The following is a 16,067-nucleotide window of genomic DNA, read 5'->3' on the forward strand; positions in this document are numbered from 1 at the left end:
GTCAGCCAGCACCATACATATTATAGTTGGTTAACATGTTGACCTTACACCATTTTCACACAAATAAACTACGGTATGTAATTCAACATGAAAACCTTTTGATATAAATGGTCCTTTATTCTGACACCAGTCAGACTCATGAAAACAAAGCAAATTAAGATTTTCTTTCTGCCACTCCAAAAATTCCAAGCATTGTTGTCGTAGATCTTGAGTCTCAAACTCAAACTGGTTTGGGCCCAGTGATGGTATTGTCATCTCATAGGAGGGCCACTTCAACGTTCAAGTACTACAGAAGAAGAAAGTGCAATACTATGAAAATATTTCCACCATTAACATCAAACTTTAAAAAATGCAAACCGCTGTTTCTAACTTTTTATATATTCTTTGTCTTTCACCTTCTCTCTTCTTATCGTCATTTGAAGATATTTGTGCCAAAGTAAATACATTTTTTAAAATAGAATTGTGTTTATGTTAATTTTATAATGAAGGGTGAAAATAGCTGAAAATAATTCTATAAAAATAATAATAATTTTGTGGTTCAAATTATGATAGTCTTTACATCATGTCAGAGGGAGGGGGTTGGTGGCCTGGAAATGGCCCCGGGGCCGGCAGTTTGAAACCCCTGTTGTAGAAGGAAAAAGTAAGTAGATGGGACATATAACAGTTACTTCCCCTTCAAACTGTAATTACATCATTAACAGTGTGTTCTTCATATAAAAGACAGAGGTGGGATCAGCAGTGAAGAGTCTGAGATGGGCTTCACGCAGGAACAGAGGAAATCAGATTTTTCTAACCCTGCACGACCAGGATATGATTTACCTCACTCCTTGTCTAAAAATATAGAAAAGCTCACACATCATATATAGCTCACACACTGTTTGAAATAAGATTTCTTCCTCCTGTGTGTGAAGTGCCGAAAGAGTTGGAGGTGGGTGATTCATCAACAGAGATTGATAATGAGAGTAACACTCTGGATGTTACTGTGGATCAAGAAAAAAAGAAATATTTGGCAGAGGGACGGAGGAAAAGAGGGATGGGCACAGGAAGGAGGTGATTCACGAGGAGGAGAGTAAAGACTCTTGGCTTTTAGTGTGAAGACAGAAGATGGTAGTTAAGCGAGTAAGAAGGATGATTCATGAAGATGGATAATAAAGAGCAGAGTAACAATTCTTAACTTTGCGGTAAAAAAAAATGAGAAAAATGGACTCTGGGGACAGAAAGACGGAGGAAACAATGGGAAGAAAGAAAGGAGATGGTCTGAAAGTAGACGAGGAATGCACAGTCATGCTGCTTTCTTGTGTTCTAGATAGATTTTGAGTAATTCAGCAGTGAGCTTTTGTTCCACAGCTATACCAAGTTAATGGGCTCTCCAGGGATTTCAACAGCCCATTCAAATCTCTTAAGCTTTTCTGTAAACAGTCATTCTGTTGAAGCAATGTATCATTATCACCTCTATTCACAAACCCAATCAAACCGAGCTTTAGGTGTTGCGGCAGGGAAGTGCTAAAGGGAAGTGCATGCTTGTTTCACTCAGCGGGAAGCATTCCTTTTTGTATCTTGCTGCGAATGCGCTGATTTGCTTACAAGGCTCCTTTTGAAAATTTGCCAAGTGGTTGGAGACTTTAACAGGCATCCAAGGCTGTTTTTAAAAGATGTAGCTTGTCACTGTGAGATTAATTGCAGTGACACAGATGTCACAGAACTACTGCCACAACAACCAGAGTATATGGCCCTGATCAGTTTCATGAACGTCCAAATAGTCGCACAGTCGGAGGAGTAATTTTAGAAGTCCCATTCATTTTCTCCATAGACTATTTGGGGTGACTGACAGTTTAGGCACTTTCATGGCTTCTGTAGTAACAAAGTGTTCCAGGTTAAATCATCAGTGAAAAAGATTTTCAAAAGAGGTCCAAAAATAAAGCAAACTAACTCAAAGATCTTCCGACTGTCATCGTCTTGTAATGTCATTGTAAATACTAATAAAATATTCCATGCAGCCAGCAAACACAATAAAATTAAGCATTTCTATTTTTGCTCATCTGCACACTATTTCAGGGTTTTTGGAGTCATTTCATGGAAAATTGACGTTCTTAAATCATCAGTCTGTACAGTACAAAAGAAAATGTTTTCCACTCTTCCAAATCACACAGCGCACACAATCTGTTTTCAAATCTGCCAACTTCAATTGCCAGAGGAAGAATAGTGGTTCTTAAAGGGAAACTTAGCTATTTTTCAACCTGGTTCCTTTTCCCCCCATGCTTTTGTGTCTTGGTGAGTTTTTGAAATTGGTCCAGTACTGAGCAAGAGCACTCCAGCCAGCAGCTGTAATGTAATCTGTCAGAGCAATTGCACACCGCCAATGTATGTCCACTACAAGTGTTTGTTTTTTTCGCTAACAGGCGTATATTGTTATTCTAAGTGTCTTACAACACTATGGACAGGATCCTACAGCAACAGACCTTTTTGTTTAAGAGTAAGCTCCTTTTTGTTTAACCAGATACAGCCACTGCCTCAGACTCCACTGATAAAAACAGTAAAAAAAAAAAACCCAAAAAAACCTTTAAAGCTAGCCTGGTTAGTTAGTGAATATTATTATATTTTGTTTTAAAAAATAAAAATCTAAAAACTGACTTTTAATAGAGTTAACATTACAACACAAACACTTGTCCCAAAGACTTAGTGCTGTTATTGAGTGGATTAGTCTAATGAAATAAAGTCAAATGAATTTAATTGACTACAGATTTATAGCAGAAGGCCTGTGTTACAAAATAGGGGCATGGATTTTGAAAAGATGTGGGGATTTTCCAGACAGGGAGGGTCTAACAAAAAGCTCACTTGAGTTGCATTATAGAAGTACAATACTAAATTGCTACAGGACTCTTGTAGGCTCAGAGCAGGCACAGCATGCTACACTGTTTAATAGCAAAAGACCATAATATGCTATATATAGGAAATGCTTTAGTACACAATTTATTTTAAAGTGAAGCATTCTGTCCACTGATGTGTTTGCACTGATGGCATTTCCTATCTACAGCAGGTTGAGGAAGTTGGTAGTCCTATCATCTCTAGAGACCAAAGGCACTTACACTAACACAGACGAGTGTAACTGTGCTTGTTCAAAGACTAAAGAAATCTCAGGAGCTCAGCTACGAGCACTCAAATCCCAGGAGGATTGTGGCAATCCCAGAGCAGCGTTTGTGCACGAGAGCATACGTGTGCACTTCATGTCTCACTCTGGATAATTTGGCATCACATTTCTTATAAATAGGTGTCAAGTTCTTTGTTGGGGAATTCTTCGGGGAATGTCAATTTGATCTATAGTTGATCACCCATCTGCTTTTTTCTCTCTGCCATCTGATATCAGCAGTGCACTAATTGCCACGAAAATAGGCATCTTGTAGAGCGTGGGCCCACTCTCTGTTCTTTCTCGTCCTTTGGCTGGCCATGCTCAAGTTTACAGCTTCTTCACACTGTGAGTCAACAGGCCGGCCCTCTGCTGGCGGCTGCAAAATGTGAGACTAGTTTTAATTTTGAGTTTGGATCCTGAGATGAGACACTTAATGTTTCTGTCGTCTATTTCCTCTATTCACCCTTTGACCTTCTCGCTCATTAAAATAAAACCTGCAGAATTTAGTACAGGAATGTCTGTCTGAGAAACAGAAAGTTTTTTTTTTGTTGGTGGGTGACATTAATTGACCCCTGTCGCTCTTTAATGGTCCAAATGCCACATGGAAGTGAACAGGATGCCTCGAATCTGTGTCTCCGTTCATTACGATAGAAGAGTAATGTGTGCAATTGATATTTGCATCAGTGTCCTGTTCACAGTCAAAAAAGATTCCACTTATCACCATTATGCTAATAGGGATCGCTATTACCATAATGATATGCCATTATAAATAATGAAAGAATGAATACATATGATTTTAATGAATGTTTTCCTCGCTCTATCTTTTTCTCCCTTCATTTTCCGTCTGTTTTCACAGGGAAGACCTGTGTAGTTTAGTTCATGGCTGCCAAATAAAATGATTAAAGAGACTGTATGGATAAACATCTTTTCCTTCCTCATTCGACTCTCCCAGCCCTTTCTTCTCTGTGGGTCACTCAGTACTTAATCTTCATAGACAGCATCTTCATTAAAACAAAGACTGTCACCACTTTTCTCTTATGGTTAAATCGTTGTGGATGTGCATTTCTACCTGCTTTACAAAGAGAAATGGCGCCGCCTAACAGACAGCTGCTACAACTTCTATCCTTTTGGCATAGGCTAAAAGCTTGGAAAGCTGTAATATTATCCTGAGTAGATTCTCTGTTTAAGTTTCTCTGATGTTTGGCAGATTAAAAGGCCAGTGGTCACGCACCAGAGAGAAATAATAACATCTCTCCTCGTCCTAAGCAAACTGAGATTATCATCTGTGTGCAGAAGCTGTACTCTAACTTTGTGCTTGGTCTGTGGTGACAGAGAAATACCTCACTCCTCCTCACCCTCCACTTCTTTTCTTTTCCTAAACAAAAGAAGGGATTTAACATACTTACTCACACTTGTGTGTCCCCCTCTCTCACAGGTGACTCCATCCTCTAAGATCGTGGGTGACCTGGCGCAGTTCATGGTGCAGAACAACCTGACCAGGGCAGAAGTGGAGGAGAGGGCAGACGAGTTGTCCTTCCCCCTGTCTGTGGTCGAGTTCCTGCAGGGATACATCGGGATACCACATGGAGGATTCCCCGAGCCCTTCAGGTCTAAGGTACAGCAGTTTGTCCTGTATGTGCCTTTTTCAAACTTTAGTTTAATATCTCACAGACTTCTGATCATTTCCGTTCAGGTTTTCATAAACATTGATTTACATTTTAAAGGCAACTTAGAACCACCTAAGATTAGTAGAATAGTCATTTAGACCACAAAACCAACTCGTACAGAACTTCATCTTCTTCACTTCTTTCACTTTTTGTGTACCCAACACCTACCACAGACATATGCAGGAGAGCCTATTTAAAGCCAGATGTGCATGTGCACATGCACATCTTACACACACACACACACACACACACACACACACACACACACACACACACACACACAAATTCTGTCACATGCTTGGTTACATCTGACAGTTGCAAACGGTGCAGAAAAAACCATGATATTGCTCTGTGCTCATCTCATTTCTGTTTCTCCACCTCTGTCTACTTCTTGTGTCTCCTGTCTCTCTCTCTGCGACTGCGAGCAGCGAGGGACAGACTCTCATGTGTATCAGGCACCAACAGCTTGAAGTCTCCTTGGGAGAGTCGCATGAACACACACATGAATAAAGGCAAATTTGTCACATTCTCCCAAAAGAAACCTGCTCACATATTGGTGCACTTGACATTTCCCCCAAAAAGTCAGACTATTTTCCCCCCCTACTAACATCCACACTGTTGAGCGCTTCATTATGTATTTTCAGTGAGCTTTCTCGCGCTTAAAATGTGGTGTGAGACTCTGTCTGCACTTCTGTCACAATGTGTGGCTGTGAATGTAGCATTTCGTTGTAAAAATGTTTGCAGAGCCTTAGATACTTGTGCATAAGCTAGGGGATAATTAGAATATGATAAGTCATCTATTTACTGTCCCCTTTTTGATGAACAGCATTGAATTTAGCTAATGGTCTTTTTTTTTGCTGCCTGTCAAGTTCATTTTAATCACTTAGTTGTAGATGTATGCTCATTAATTTGTGTGTTTATCTGTCTGTCCAGTCACTGTTTCTCTCTCACATCTTTCCTCCTCTTTGTTCACGTCCTGTCACCCTTATCATCAACTTGTCTTTTCTCCCCGTCTCCTTCACTGGCATACAGTTGGGAGATTATATGATCAAATATTTGTCATTTAGGTGCCCAGGCAGTCGCGCCCTTGACAATCACAGTCATTCTTCAGTTTTGACATACACTATGCAACCTTGTGTCTGCTACCTCTCTATTAGTGTCTCTCAATCTGTCTCATGTTTCCCCTGAATGTGGCAGAGGAATCCTTCCTATTAAACAAAGAAGATGGTGTACAGCTTCTGTATTCATTCACATCTTCCTTTTATATTTTCAGTCAGGTTTGGAATGTCTTATGCTGGCTATCATGAATCTGCAGCATACATACATGCAAAAGTTCAAATTCTTTGCCATTTAAATTTTTTATTCTACTGCCCTTTGAGCATTGTAAAGGGGGATATTTGCATTCCATCTCTTTGGTGTTGTATTTTCCATGAGTTTTTCCAGCCAGTTTGCACCATGCATTAAGCATATAAAACTGTGCTAGAGCTGTAGCCTGCATTATAGTGCTCTAAGTAAATCCTTAAAGGACCAGTGTGTAGAATTTAGTGGCATCTAGTGGTGAAGTTGCAGATTTAAACTAATTGAACACCACTCGTGTCTGTATTTGATGACCCTGAGAATGAAAATGGGCTGTGAAGTGCAAAAGAGAAACTACAGTGGCCTCGAAACTCAGGCCACTGTAATCTGGCATGGAAGCCAAAAAAAAACATTCTATGAAAACACAATGATGCCCATATTCAGGTGATTATACACTAATGATTATTCTATTCCTGCCAATAGATCCTCCTCAATGTTACACACTGGACCTTTAACACACCTGTAGAACTGCTGCCAACTTCTCCTCTCAGCCAGTAAAATCTAAATATTCCTCTAAATCTCTCCTCTGCGTACAAGAGAGACGACCACCCTTGATATTTAATGCACAAACACCAAAAGGCTTTTTCTCTCAGTTTACTGAATAACGTACACTCTCCCACCCCCTGATTCAGTTAAAGTTCAGCTTCAGTACAAATCACTTTGGCTTTCCTTTCACAACCTTTTCATTCGTGTGCTCACTGTGTGTGCATGTGTTTACATGCAAGTTGTAAGTTTGAAATAAATCTGATAAATGTTACTGTCACTCACTGAATATCTTTGGAGTGCTTTTAGAGTCTAAATCAAAATAATTGGTGTCAATCTTCTGTAAGTTAGAAAAGGTAAGAGTGTAAAGGAGTAGAAGAAGAAAGTAAACCATTACTAAGACAGAGCTTGGTTCATGCCTTTTTTTACTGCTACTTCACTGAACCGGTTCATCTTACTCTTGTTCGAGTGTTTGTGTGTGTGTGTCTATTACTGTAGTTAGAGTGTAATTAGCTTATTAGTTAGAAGCTAGAAATGTTCTTGCACACATTTGCACGCAAGCATAGACATACCATATACACTCCATTCCAGTGCTGCATGCAAGGATGGAATATCTGCATCCCTCTGTGCTGTAGCTGAAGGTTATTTTTGCATGCTAGAACGGAAGAAGTAATGTTTCTTTAATGGAGCTTTGGTGGCATTAATAAGTTAGTAAGCAGTCATTCCAGCATTATATCACACACTCTCACATGCATTTATTTCAGTCTCTCAGACTGTCCCAAGTGCACACGAGTTGTTTGCATGCATGGGAAAAACTTTTCAAGACACATAGTGGTAATTGAGGCGTTTCCTTATCTTCTCAGCTCTATCACGCACAGTTAATTTGCAGCGTGGGTGGATAGAGAGAATGGACAAGGGAGAGAAGGATGGAGGCGATGGGAGTAAGGAAATTGAGATGGGGTGTAGAGGGAGAGAATAAGGAGCCCATCAGGAAGAGAATGAACTCAAAATAAGATTGTTAAAAATACGGCACGTCCCTCAGAGCAACGCACTCGAAATGAGGGTAAGAAAATCGGTGACAGTAAAAAAAAGAGAGTGGTTTTAAGAGAAATGGGGAGAAAGAGCAAATAACCTTGAAGGAAGAGTTTGTATTTCCTTTATTTGTTAATGCGCACACACACACACACACAGTCACTTGCTGTCTATGTCTAACACTTAAACAATCAAGCATTTTATTTGTTAGAAATCCTCAGAGGACACAATGTTAATGAGCAGGGACTCCAATGAGCCTGCCATCTTTGAAGTGTCTTTCTCTCTCGCACACATGAGTCAGCTATCTTTAAACTGTTAGCTCTGTGACTAATAGCATTGCACCGGGCCCTTTTGTCTGGAGATTTCCGAGAGGCACAATAACATACACAAGAACTAGTGATGAAACACACACCAGCTAGAATACAGTAACACAACACACCACACACACACACACACACACACACACACACACACACAGGCAAACGTAGCATGAATATGTGCACAGTATGCACACAGGAGACAGACGATCGATTGAATGTTTAAAGTGATAGACACAGTGCTATGCTTAAAGTGTAAATGAGTGAAAACACATAAAGATTACCAATACGGTACTTATCATGTTCACTTAGGCTATGATTATTTGACGCTGACTGAAATGATGGTGTACACACACACACACACACACACACACGCGCGTATACACATGCACAGACATAGGCACGTACAGCTTTGCTATTAACTTCTTCCGTTTGTAGATTTCCAAGAAACATTTTGTGAAGCTCTGAAGCAGACTAAATAGGCTAATTGTATGTTGATTCTTGCAACTGCCCTCCCTCCCTCCCATTTGTGTCATCAAGAGCTGAGGAAATCTGTGCAAAGAAAAACAAAACAGCGGCCTTTAGGCGAAACGCCTGTGTCTTGACATAATCTCTTCTCCAGACATTATTAGTAGCCTCAGATCGATTGTCTCTACAAGTTGTGTCAGGTACCAACCACTGTGTGGGCAGATAAAATGTCATATCATTAGTCTTACGGCAGCCTCCACTTTCAACAATCATCCTCTTTCCTTCTGTCAATTCAATTCAAATGGCTTTATTGGCGTTTATTTATTTATTTTATGCCTGTCTTTCTTCTTGTCCGTCTTCCTCCTCTACTATTTCTAAGAAGGAACACGGATGATGTGTCAGATATGCGGCAGAACTGCATCTGTTAAAGGCTGGTGGTACTTGACTGGAGAGAAAAAGATGAATTGAGAGAGAGTGGGAGAGATGGAAGTGAAGTGGATATCACTGCAGATATTAACACAACAGCGGTGGCACTTTTATGCAAATTAAAAACTAACTTCAGTTAAGTTTTATATTCTGATACAAGTGCTTCTTTCCTCTTTCTCCATCCCTCAAAACGGCTCCCCATGTATCTCTATCTTCCTCCCCCTCTCACCCAAAGTTTCTCAGTCGCTTTAGTTCTTTGTCGGGGTGCAGCTTTTATCCAGACGTATAGTTGTGAAGTACAATGTGAAGGTTTTCCAGCACTTTATGCTTCGGAGTCCCATGGGGATATTAAGAGTGGGAAAACATTCAGAAAGACTATATATGTATAACTTAGAATAAAAACTTTAAGTAATCTGTTTGTTTCCCCTTTGTCTCTTCTGTACACCCTCACACCTTTCCTCTACTCTTCTCTTGTTTCCTCTCCTCCTCACCTCCTCCTCTTTGAACCACCCATCTCAGGTGCTGAAGTCCCTTAACCGTATCGAGGGCCGCCCTGGCGCCTCTCTGCCGCCCATGGACTTCAAGGCCCTGGAGGAGGGGATTCGAGCTGCACATGGTGAAGAAATTACCCCGGAGGACGTGATGTCAGCAGCCATGTACCCCAAGGTGTTCCAGGAGTTCAAGGAATTTACTGGTGAGTGGGCAGACTTGATAATTGGATTTAGACAATTATAATAGATTTAGGAATAGGACATCAACAAATTGTATTATTTCAATTTTTAATTATGTGCATGTGATCAAACGGGATCTAATATATTGTCTGGGTCTGTGGCATTTGCTGTTGTTCTCTCACACACTCTCTCTCATTCTCATTTGTACTATTACTGGGGCTTGAAATTAGCAGCCAACCTTAAGTCAGGAACACTCATTATAACATTCAGCCCTTTGGTGGAAATGTTTTTAATGGTTGTATTTGGCAGTTCAGGGGTCTTACAAATTGGAAAACATTTACATGCTTCAGATTCAGGAGGGAGTGCAGTAACAACACCGGATCACCTGTCATTTAGATGGTGAATTTCCATAATACACAAATAAGCAACCAGAACAGCAAGGAGTGCAGGCAGTCAGCAGCAGCATGTAGCAGGAGAAGGTTTATTAGGATGCCTTCTAGACAAGTCAAATGTTTCAACGGGAAGTTGTTAAAGGCAGCTACAGTAACATGCAGCTGCCTGGATTAACACAAGCTTTATAGTTGCTGTGAGGAAATGTTTGTGAGGAGCTTTAATAAGTGTGCAGACGTTCCTTCACTACTTCAGTTTAAAACTGAGCACACCCCTGAACCTGATCTTAAATCCATTCCTAAGCCCAAATACTGGCCTAAACTTACCCCCTATTTAAACTGGCAACCCCTGACTTCTCCAGTGGTTGTTTGATACTTGCATTACTTTACACATACAGTACACATTGTGTATGAAAGTTAAATACCAGACAATGGAGTTTAAAGAGTCACGAACCGACACATTCATATTATAGATTTTTGGTTGTTGGTCATCAAGGAACATAATCATGTCTCTCTCTGTCCAGCTAACTTTGGTCCAGTGGACTGTCTCAGCACCAGGCTGTTCCTGGATGGACCCAAGATCGCAGAGGAGTTTGAGGTACACAACTTCATACTACAGACCATTTAACATTTTCAGGACCAACTTTTAAACCACAGATTTTTCAGATCAAGATCACTCTGAACAGAAACCTTGTGCCCTAGATAAAATGATGTGGGGGCGTGTACCAGACAGGAAGGGTTGAATGAAACAGTGCAATACTAAAGGCTGGAGTGACCCTGTTAAAAATATGAACTGATGCAGCATATTTTTAATTGTGCAAGTACGATTCTATAAACAACAGCAAAAACACTACTAAAATAAATCAATGGTGTGTTAACTGGTGTGTGATCGTTGAATAAATGTCAGTAATACTACGATAATGCATTTAATATTAATGAGCATTTATTTATTAATCCATTTAGCTCCTTGATTAATTCTGCTGCAATAACGGGTCCATAAAGTACAGACATTACCAGCAGGAAATAATATTTCCATGGCTGCAGATGGCTGAGGTGTGATGCAGTTTGGTGCAGAGTCACAGTGAAGTGCTGATAACACGGTTGGGAGGACGGAGATATTAACACTTTATCAAGGGAACAACAAACAGCATTTCTGATCCCTCCGGCCATCAGATTGGCCTCCCCAACACAGAAATAACAGATTCATTTTGCTGTACGATGTTTGAGAGTGGGCCAGTAAAAGGCACTGAGGGGCCCATATCTCAGACCAAAATATAATAGTTACAGATTTGTAAAGCTTGTACCGTTCGTTTATTCTCCAACAGGGAGGCAGCTGAACATGCAATCCAACTAAGGAATAAAACAAGAGCTGAATTGTTTTGCATGCAAACAAATGAGTTGTGCACAGGAATTTAACAATCTCTTGGTGAGAAGTTATAATAATTGGCTGTCACCTGTAACTGCAAAGCCACAAAATCTGAAACTGAAAGCTTCCTGGGGAATATTGGCGTCTAAGCAGCAAACCGCTCCCTGTCAACTCCAAAATGTTACATAAGCAGATTCAGCAGGCTGTAGATTGGTTTTAACATACATGAATAAACAGTCAGCAGAAATATGTCAAGATGTCTGCCGAGCTGATTGAAAGTTTGTCTCAGAACAGGAGATAGCAGGTTTGAAGATGGTGTTTTTATCCAGAAACTGCAGTGCAAACGGAGAACATTTCAGGAGAATGACAGCAGTAACCACTTTGATGAGCCAAACTAAAGTGATTGTTCAAGTCCAGATTGAAGATTGAATTCCAAAGAGATTGTTGAAACTACTGACACTAACCTTTGCGACAGCTGTCACAATCCAATGTCAAATCAAAGAGAACTTTTGCTTTGCTACTGAAGGAGATGTTGGAGGAGTGTGTCACTCAATATGTCATCACGTAAAAAGAAATGCTTCTCGGTAAGATATTCAAAACTTTAAATTACTTTTTTAAAGGCTGTGGCAAAATCAACCTTTTTCTAGCTTTTACATTAACTATCTAATTAAACATCTGCAGACATGGAGAATCGTTTAATACTAGAGTGGGTGGAAGGAACAATGAGCTTTATTTATCCCTAAGTGGTATACTCAGACAACATAAAAAGGCCTAATACAGGTATACTAAGATGTGTTGTTTCACGTTTGAGAAAAGCAGTGCAGTTGTAAGTCAGATAAGCTGTTGGAGGGGTGATACCATATAGATATATCATTTACACAGCAGGACACTGTACCTGTGAGCAGATGGCAGCAGTATGAAGCAGTTGAACAGGAGGTGAGACGGGTCACAGATGTGATGGCTGTGACATTCTTTGACTGCAGCTCTGTTGCGACCCTGTGTAGTATTTTGGATAACAGGTGGCAGGGTGCACAGGGGAAACCTGGCTCTGTGCTGCGAGTTGTGAGGGCGACAGTCATACAATGTAGAACGCCTTGATGAGAAATGGTGATGATCTTGTCTTAGTATGTTAAAGATGATTTTGTTGTTTAGTATGTAAATATAAAAAGACTGATTTTGACATTATGCAGGTTAAGTAAAGGCTAATGGTGTTGATTGGACTTTATTCACATTGATGAAGTGACGATCCAGGACTGTTTCACGGCCTTTGGCGTTAGCTGAGAATAAAATGACGTTAGCTTACAAGAGAATGGGTCATGCTAAAGTTTTCCAAGGAAATTTCCTGTACGACAAATTTCTTGCTTCATAGAAAGCATAGGAATCTACTTCTAGTTACTTAGCTAACCAGGCTAGCTGTTTGGTTACTACAGTATTTATCAGTTCCAGTAAATACTGGAATTCCTCTGTAAATTGAAGCATTTTATTAAAAAGTAGGGAAAGTTTCCTGTTAACAGTCCTTGAAATCCTCCTGTTCAGTTAGTTAATATTTTCCTGAACTTGTTGCTGTCTATTTGAGAAACCTGTATACCAGTAATTCTAAAGGCAATAAATTCCCCTGAAATTGATTTTCCACCTTTTTGAAAGCCTCGTATTTATTGAGTCTGTGGTACATCAAGTACCGGAAACTGTTTTCCTTTCTAAAGAGGACAAAACCCTTCAGTGTTCCTGTTGAAGTGATGCACATGGACAGTCTACTGCTGGTGTTTCAGTTACATAAAGGGCATTTCTCCTGACTGTAGGAGCATTTTTTTTACACTAGTTCTACAACAAATGTATTACTTTCCACAGTGTTTTAAAATCCACTTTTTTAAATTTAATAATTTACATTATGTGAAGTTCTTTATTGAAAGAAACAGGGAAATGTGAGTCATCACTCCATTATCCCCGCTTCAGTATTTTATTTTCATAGTGTAAATGAAATGTGTTTTTTAAAGAGCACTTTTGTGCCTTGGTGAAATTAAAATTTGCATGACAGAATGAAAGGGAATCTAACATCCCCCTCAACCACCTGGTAGCTTTCATCATTTTTACAAGGTTCCTTGTCTACAATCAGCATTATTCATAGTTATAACTATAATCCCAGTAAAACCCTAACACGCAGCTTTCATTATAAATCGTCTTTCCTTCTACCCTCCTCTCCTTTCAATATTTTCTCTTGATTCTCATTAGGAGTAACACACACAGAGATTTAACTGACAGTGATTCAGAGTGGCCAAAAGCAAGCATGTTTAATTACTGCTTGATTTCACAGCAATGGTTCCAGGCTGTTGTTAATTGATTTTTATATAATACGAGGGACATGGGGAGCTCTACTACTCTGCTGTAGTGTTATCATCAAAGAATCTGGAGCTGCCCTGATTGTGCTGATCTAGTATTGACCCTAAAGACAGGCAGACCCCCCACCCTCCTTTCTCAGTCAGTCACCGCAGGGTGCGTATCATTTGATTCAATCGTTAGAAATCTGGCAGGAGACCCACAGCTGGACCACCAACCACCGATTAGAATAAATCCTTAAATTATTTCGATTAAGACTATTGGCAGCTACAGCAGTTTTTGAGTATGTTAATTTGGTTTAAAATGTTGTTGATTTCTCTGCAATATACAGTGGGTACGGAAAGTATTCAGACCCCTTTAAAATTTTCACTCTGTTTCATTGCAGCCATTTGCTAAAATCAAAAAAGTTCATTTTATTTCTCATTAATGTACACTCAGCACCCCATCTTGACAGAAAAAAACAGGAATGTAGAAACTTTTGCAAATTTATTAAAAAAGAAAAACTGAAATATCGAATGGTCATAAGTATTCAGACCCTTTGCTGTGACACTCATATTTAACTCACATGCTGTCCATTTCTTCTGATCCTCCTTGAGATGGTCCTGCTCCTTCATTGGAGTCTAGCTGTGTTTAATTAAACTGATTGGACTTGATTAGGAAAGGCACACACCTGTCTATATAAGACCTTACAGCTCACAGTGCATGTCAGAGCAAATGAGAATCATGAGGTCGAAGGAACTGCCCAAGGAGCTCAGAGACAGAATTGTGGCAAGGCACAGATCTGGCCAAGGTTACAAAAGAATTTCTGCAGCACTCAAGGTTCCTAAGAGCACAGTGGCCTCCATAATCCTTAAATGGAAGAAGTTTGGGACGACCAGAACTCTTCCTAGACCTGGCCGTCCAGCCAAACTGAGCAATCGTGGGAGAAGAGCCTTGGTGAGAGAGGTAAAGAAGAACCCAAAGATCACTGTGGCTGAGCTCCAGAGATGCAGTAGGGAGATGGGAGAAAGTTCCACAAAGTCAACTATCACTGCAGCCCTGCACCAGTCGTGGCTTTATGGCAGAGTGGCCCGACGGAAGCCTCTCCTCAGTGCAAGACATATGAAAGCCTGCATAGAGTTTGCAAAAAAACACATGAAGGACTCCCAGACTATGAGAAATAAGATTCTCTGGTCTGATGAGACCAAGATTGAACTTTTTGGCATTAATTCTAAGCGGTATGTGTGGAGAAAACCAGGTACTGCTCATCACCTGCCCAATACAATCCCAACAGTGAAACATGGTGGTGGCAGCATCAGGCTATGGGGGTGTTTTTCAGCTGCAGGGACAGGACGACTGGTTGCAATTGAAGGAAAGATGAATGCGGCCAAGTACAGAGATATCCTGGAAGAAAACCTCTTCCAGAGTGCTCAGGACCTCAGACTGGGCCGAAGGTTCACCTTCCAACAAGACAATAACCCTAAGCACACAGCTAAAATAACAAAGGAGTGGCTTCGGAACAACTCTGTGACCATTCTTGACTGGCCCAGCCAGAGCCCTGACCTAAACCCAATTGAGCATCTCTGGAGAGATCTGAAAATGGCTGTCCACCAACATTCACCATCCAACCTGACAGAACTGGAGAGGATCTGCAAGGAAGAATGGCAGAGGATCCCCAAATCCAGGTGTGAAAAACTTGTTGCATCATTCCCAAGAAGACTCATGGCTGTAGTAGCTCAAAAGGGTGCTTCTACTCAATACTGAGCAAAGGGTCTGAATACTTATGACCATGTGATATTTCAGTTTTTCTTTTTTAATAAATTTGCAAAAATTTCTACATTTCTGTTTTTTTCTGTCAAGATGGGGTGCTGAGTGTACATTAATGAGAAATAAAATGAACTTTTTTGATTTTAGCAAATGGCTGCAATGAAACAAAGAGTGAAAAATTTAAAGGGGTCTAAATACTTTCCGTACCCACTGTACATCAACAAAATGAGAAATGAGAAACCTTGTATTTAACCTGTCTTAGCTTTCAGTGACTTTGTTTTCTTTTTTTCTTTCTAAGTGGAAAACTTGTCATTCAAATATTTCCCAAATGCAAATGTGTTGTTTTCTCTTCCTACCCTCACTATTCACCTTCCCCGGTTGCTGTTTATCTAATCTCCAATCCATCAGAACCGTTGTCATTTTGAGAACTTTCAGACACTCTGGATTTGTGCTCAGCCTCAGTCATCGCCACAAAAACTAACTCTAACTCCCCCCCGCCCACTGTTGTCATGACGATGGGTACTCCCATCAGATGAAGTCCGATTAGCGATAGCAGGCGAGAGATGGAATGAAAACATGTCAAAAATAGTGACCTGTCACACGGAGCGTGATGTTTCTGTTGGTGGTTTTCTGTCTTTTACTTTGCAGAATTCCTCAAGGGCCAAAAGAAGCTCCTGTATTGGGA

The 16,067-nt window shown here is 40.3% G+C and overlaps 1 protein-coding gene across 1 annotated transcript in view; it reads left to right on the plus strand.

Moving 5' to 3' along the window:
- The window catches only part of LOC127379184 (pyruvate carboxylase, mitochondrial), a 282,379-nt gene that overhangs the window by 255,341 nt on the left and 10,971 nt on the right, over positions 1-16,067 (plus strand). Inside the window, exons 22-24 of the mRNA XM_051428466.1 lie at positions 4,563-4,742; positions 9,396-9,570; positions 10,461-10,534. Coding sequence (XP_051284426.1) covers positions 4,563-4,742; positions 9,396-9,570; positions 10,461-10,534 — 429 coding nt within the window. The remainder of the gene's footprint in view (positions 1-4,562; positions 4,743-9,395; positions 9,571-10,460; positions 10,535-16,067) is intronic.

Source organism: Dicentrarchus labrax, unplaced genomic scaffold (genome assembly GCF_905237075.1).
Source record: "Dicentrarchus labrax unplaced genomic scaffold, dlabrax2021, whole genome shotgun sequence".
In the NCBI taxonomy this organism is placed as follows: Eukaryota; Metazoa; Chordata; class Actinopteri; family Moronidae; genus Dicentrarchus; species Dicentrarchus labrax.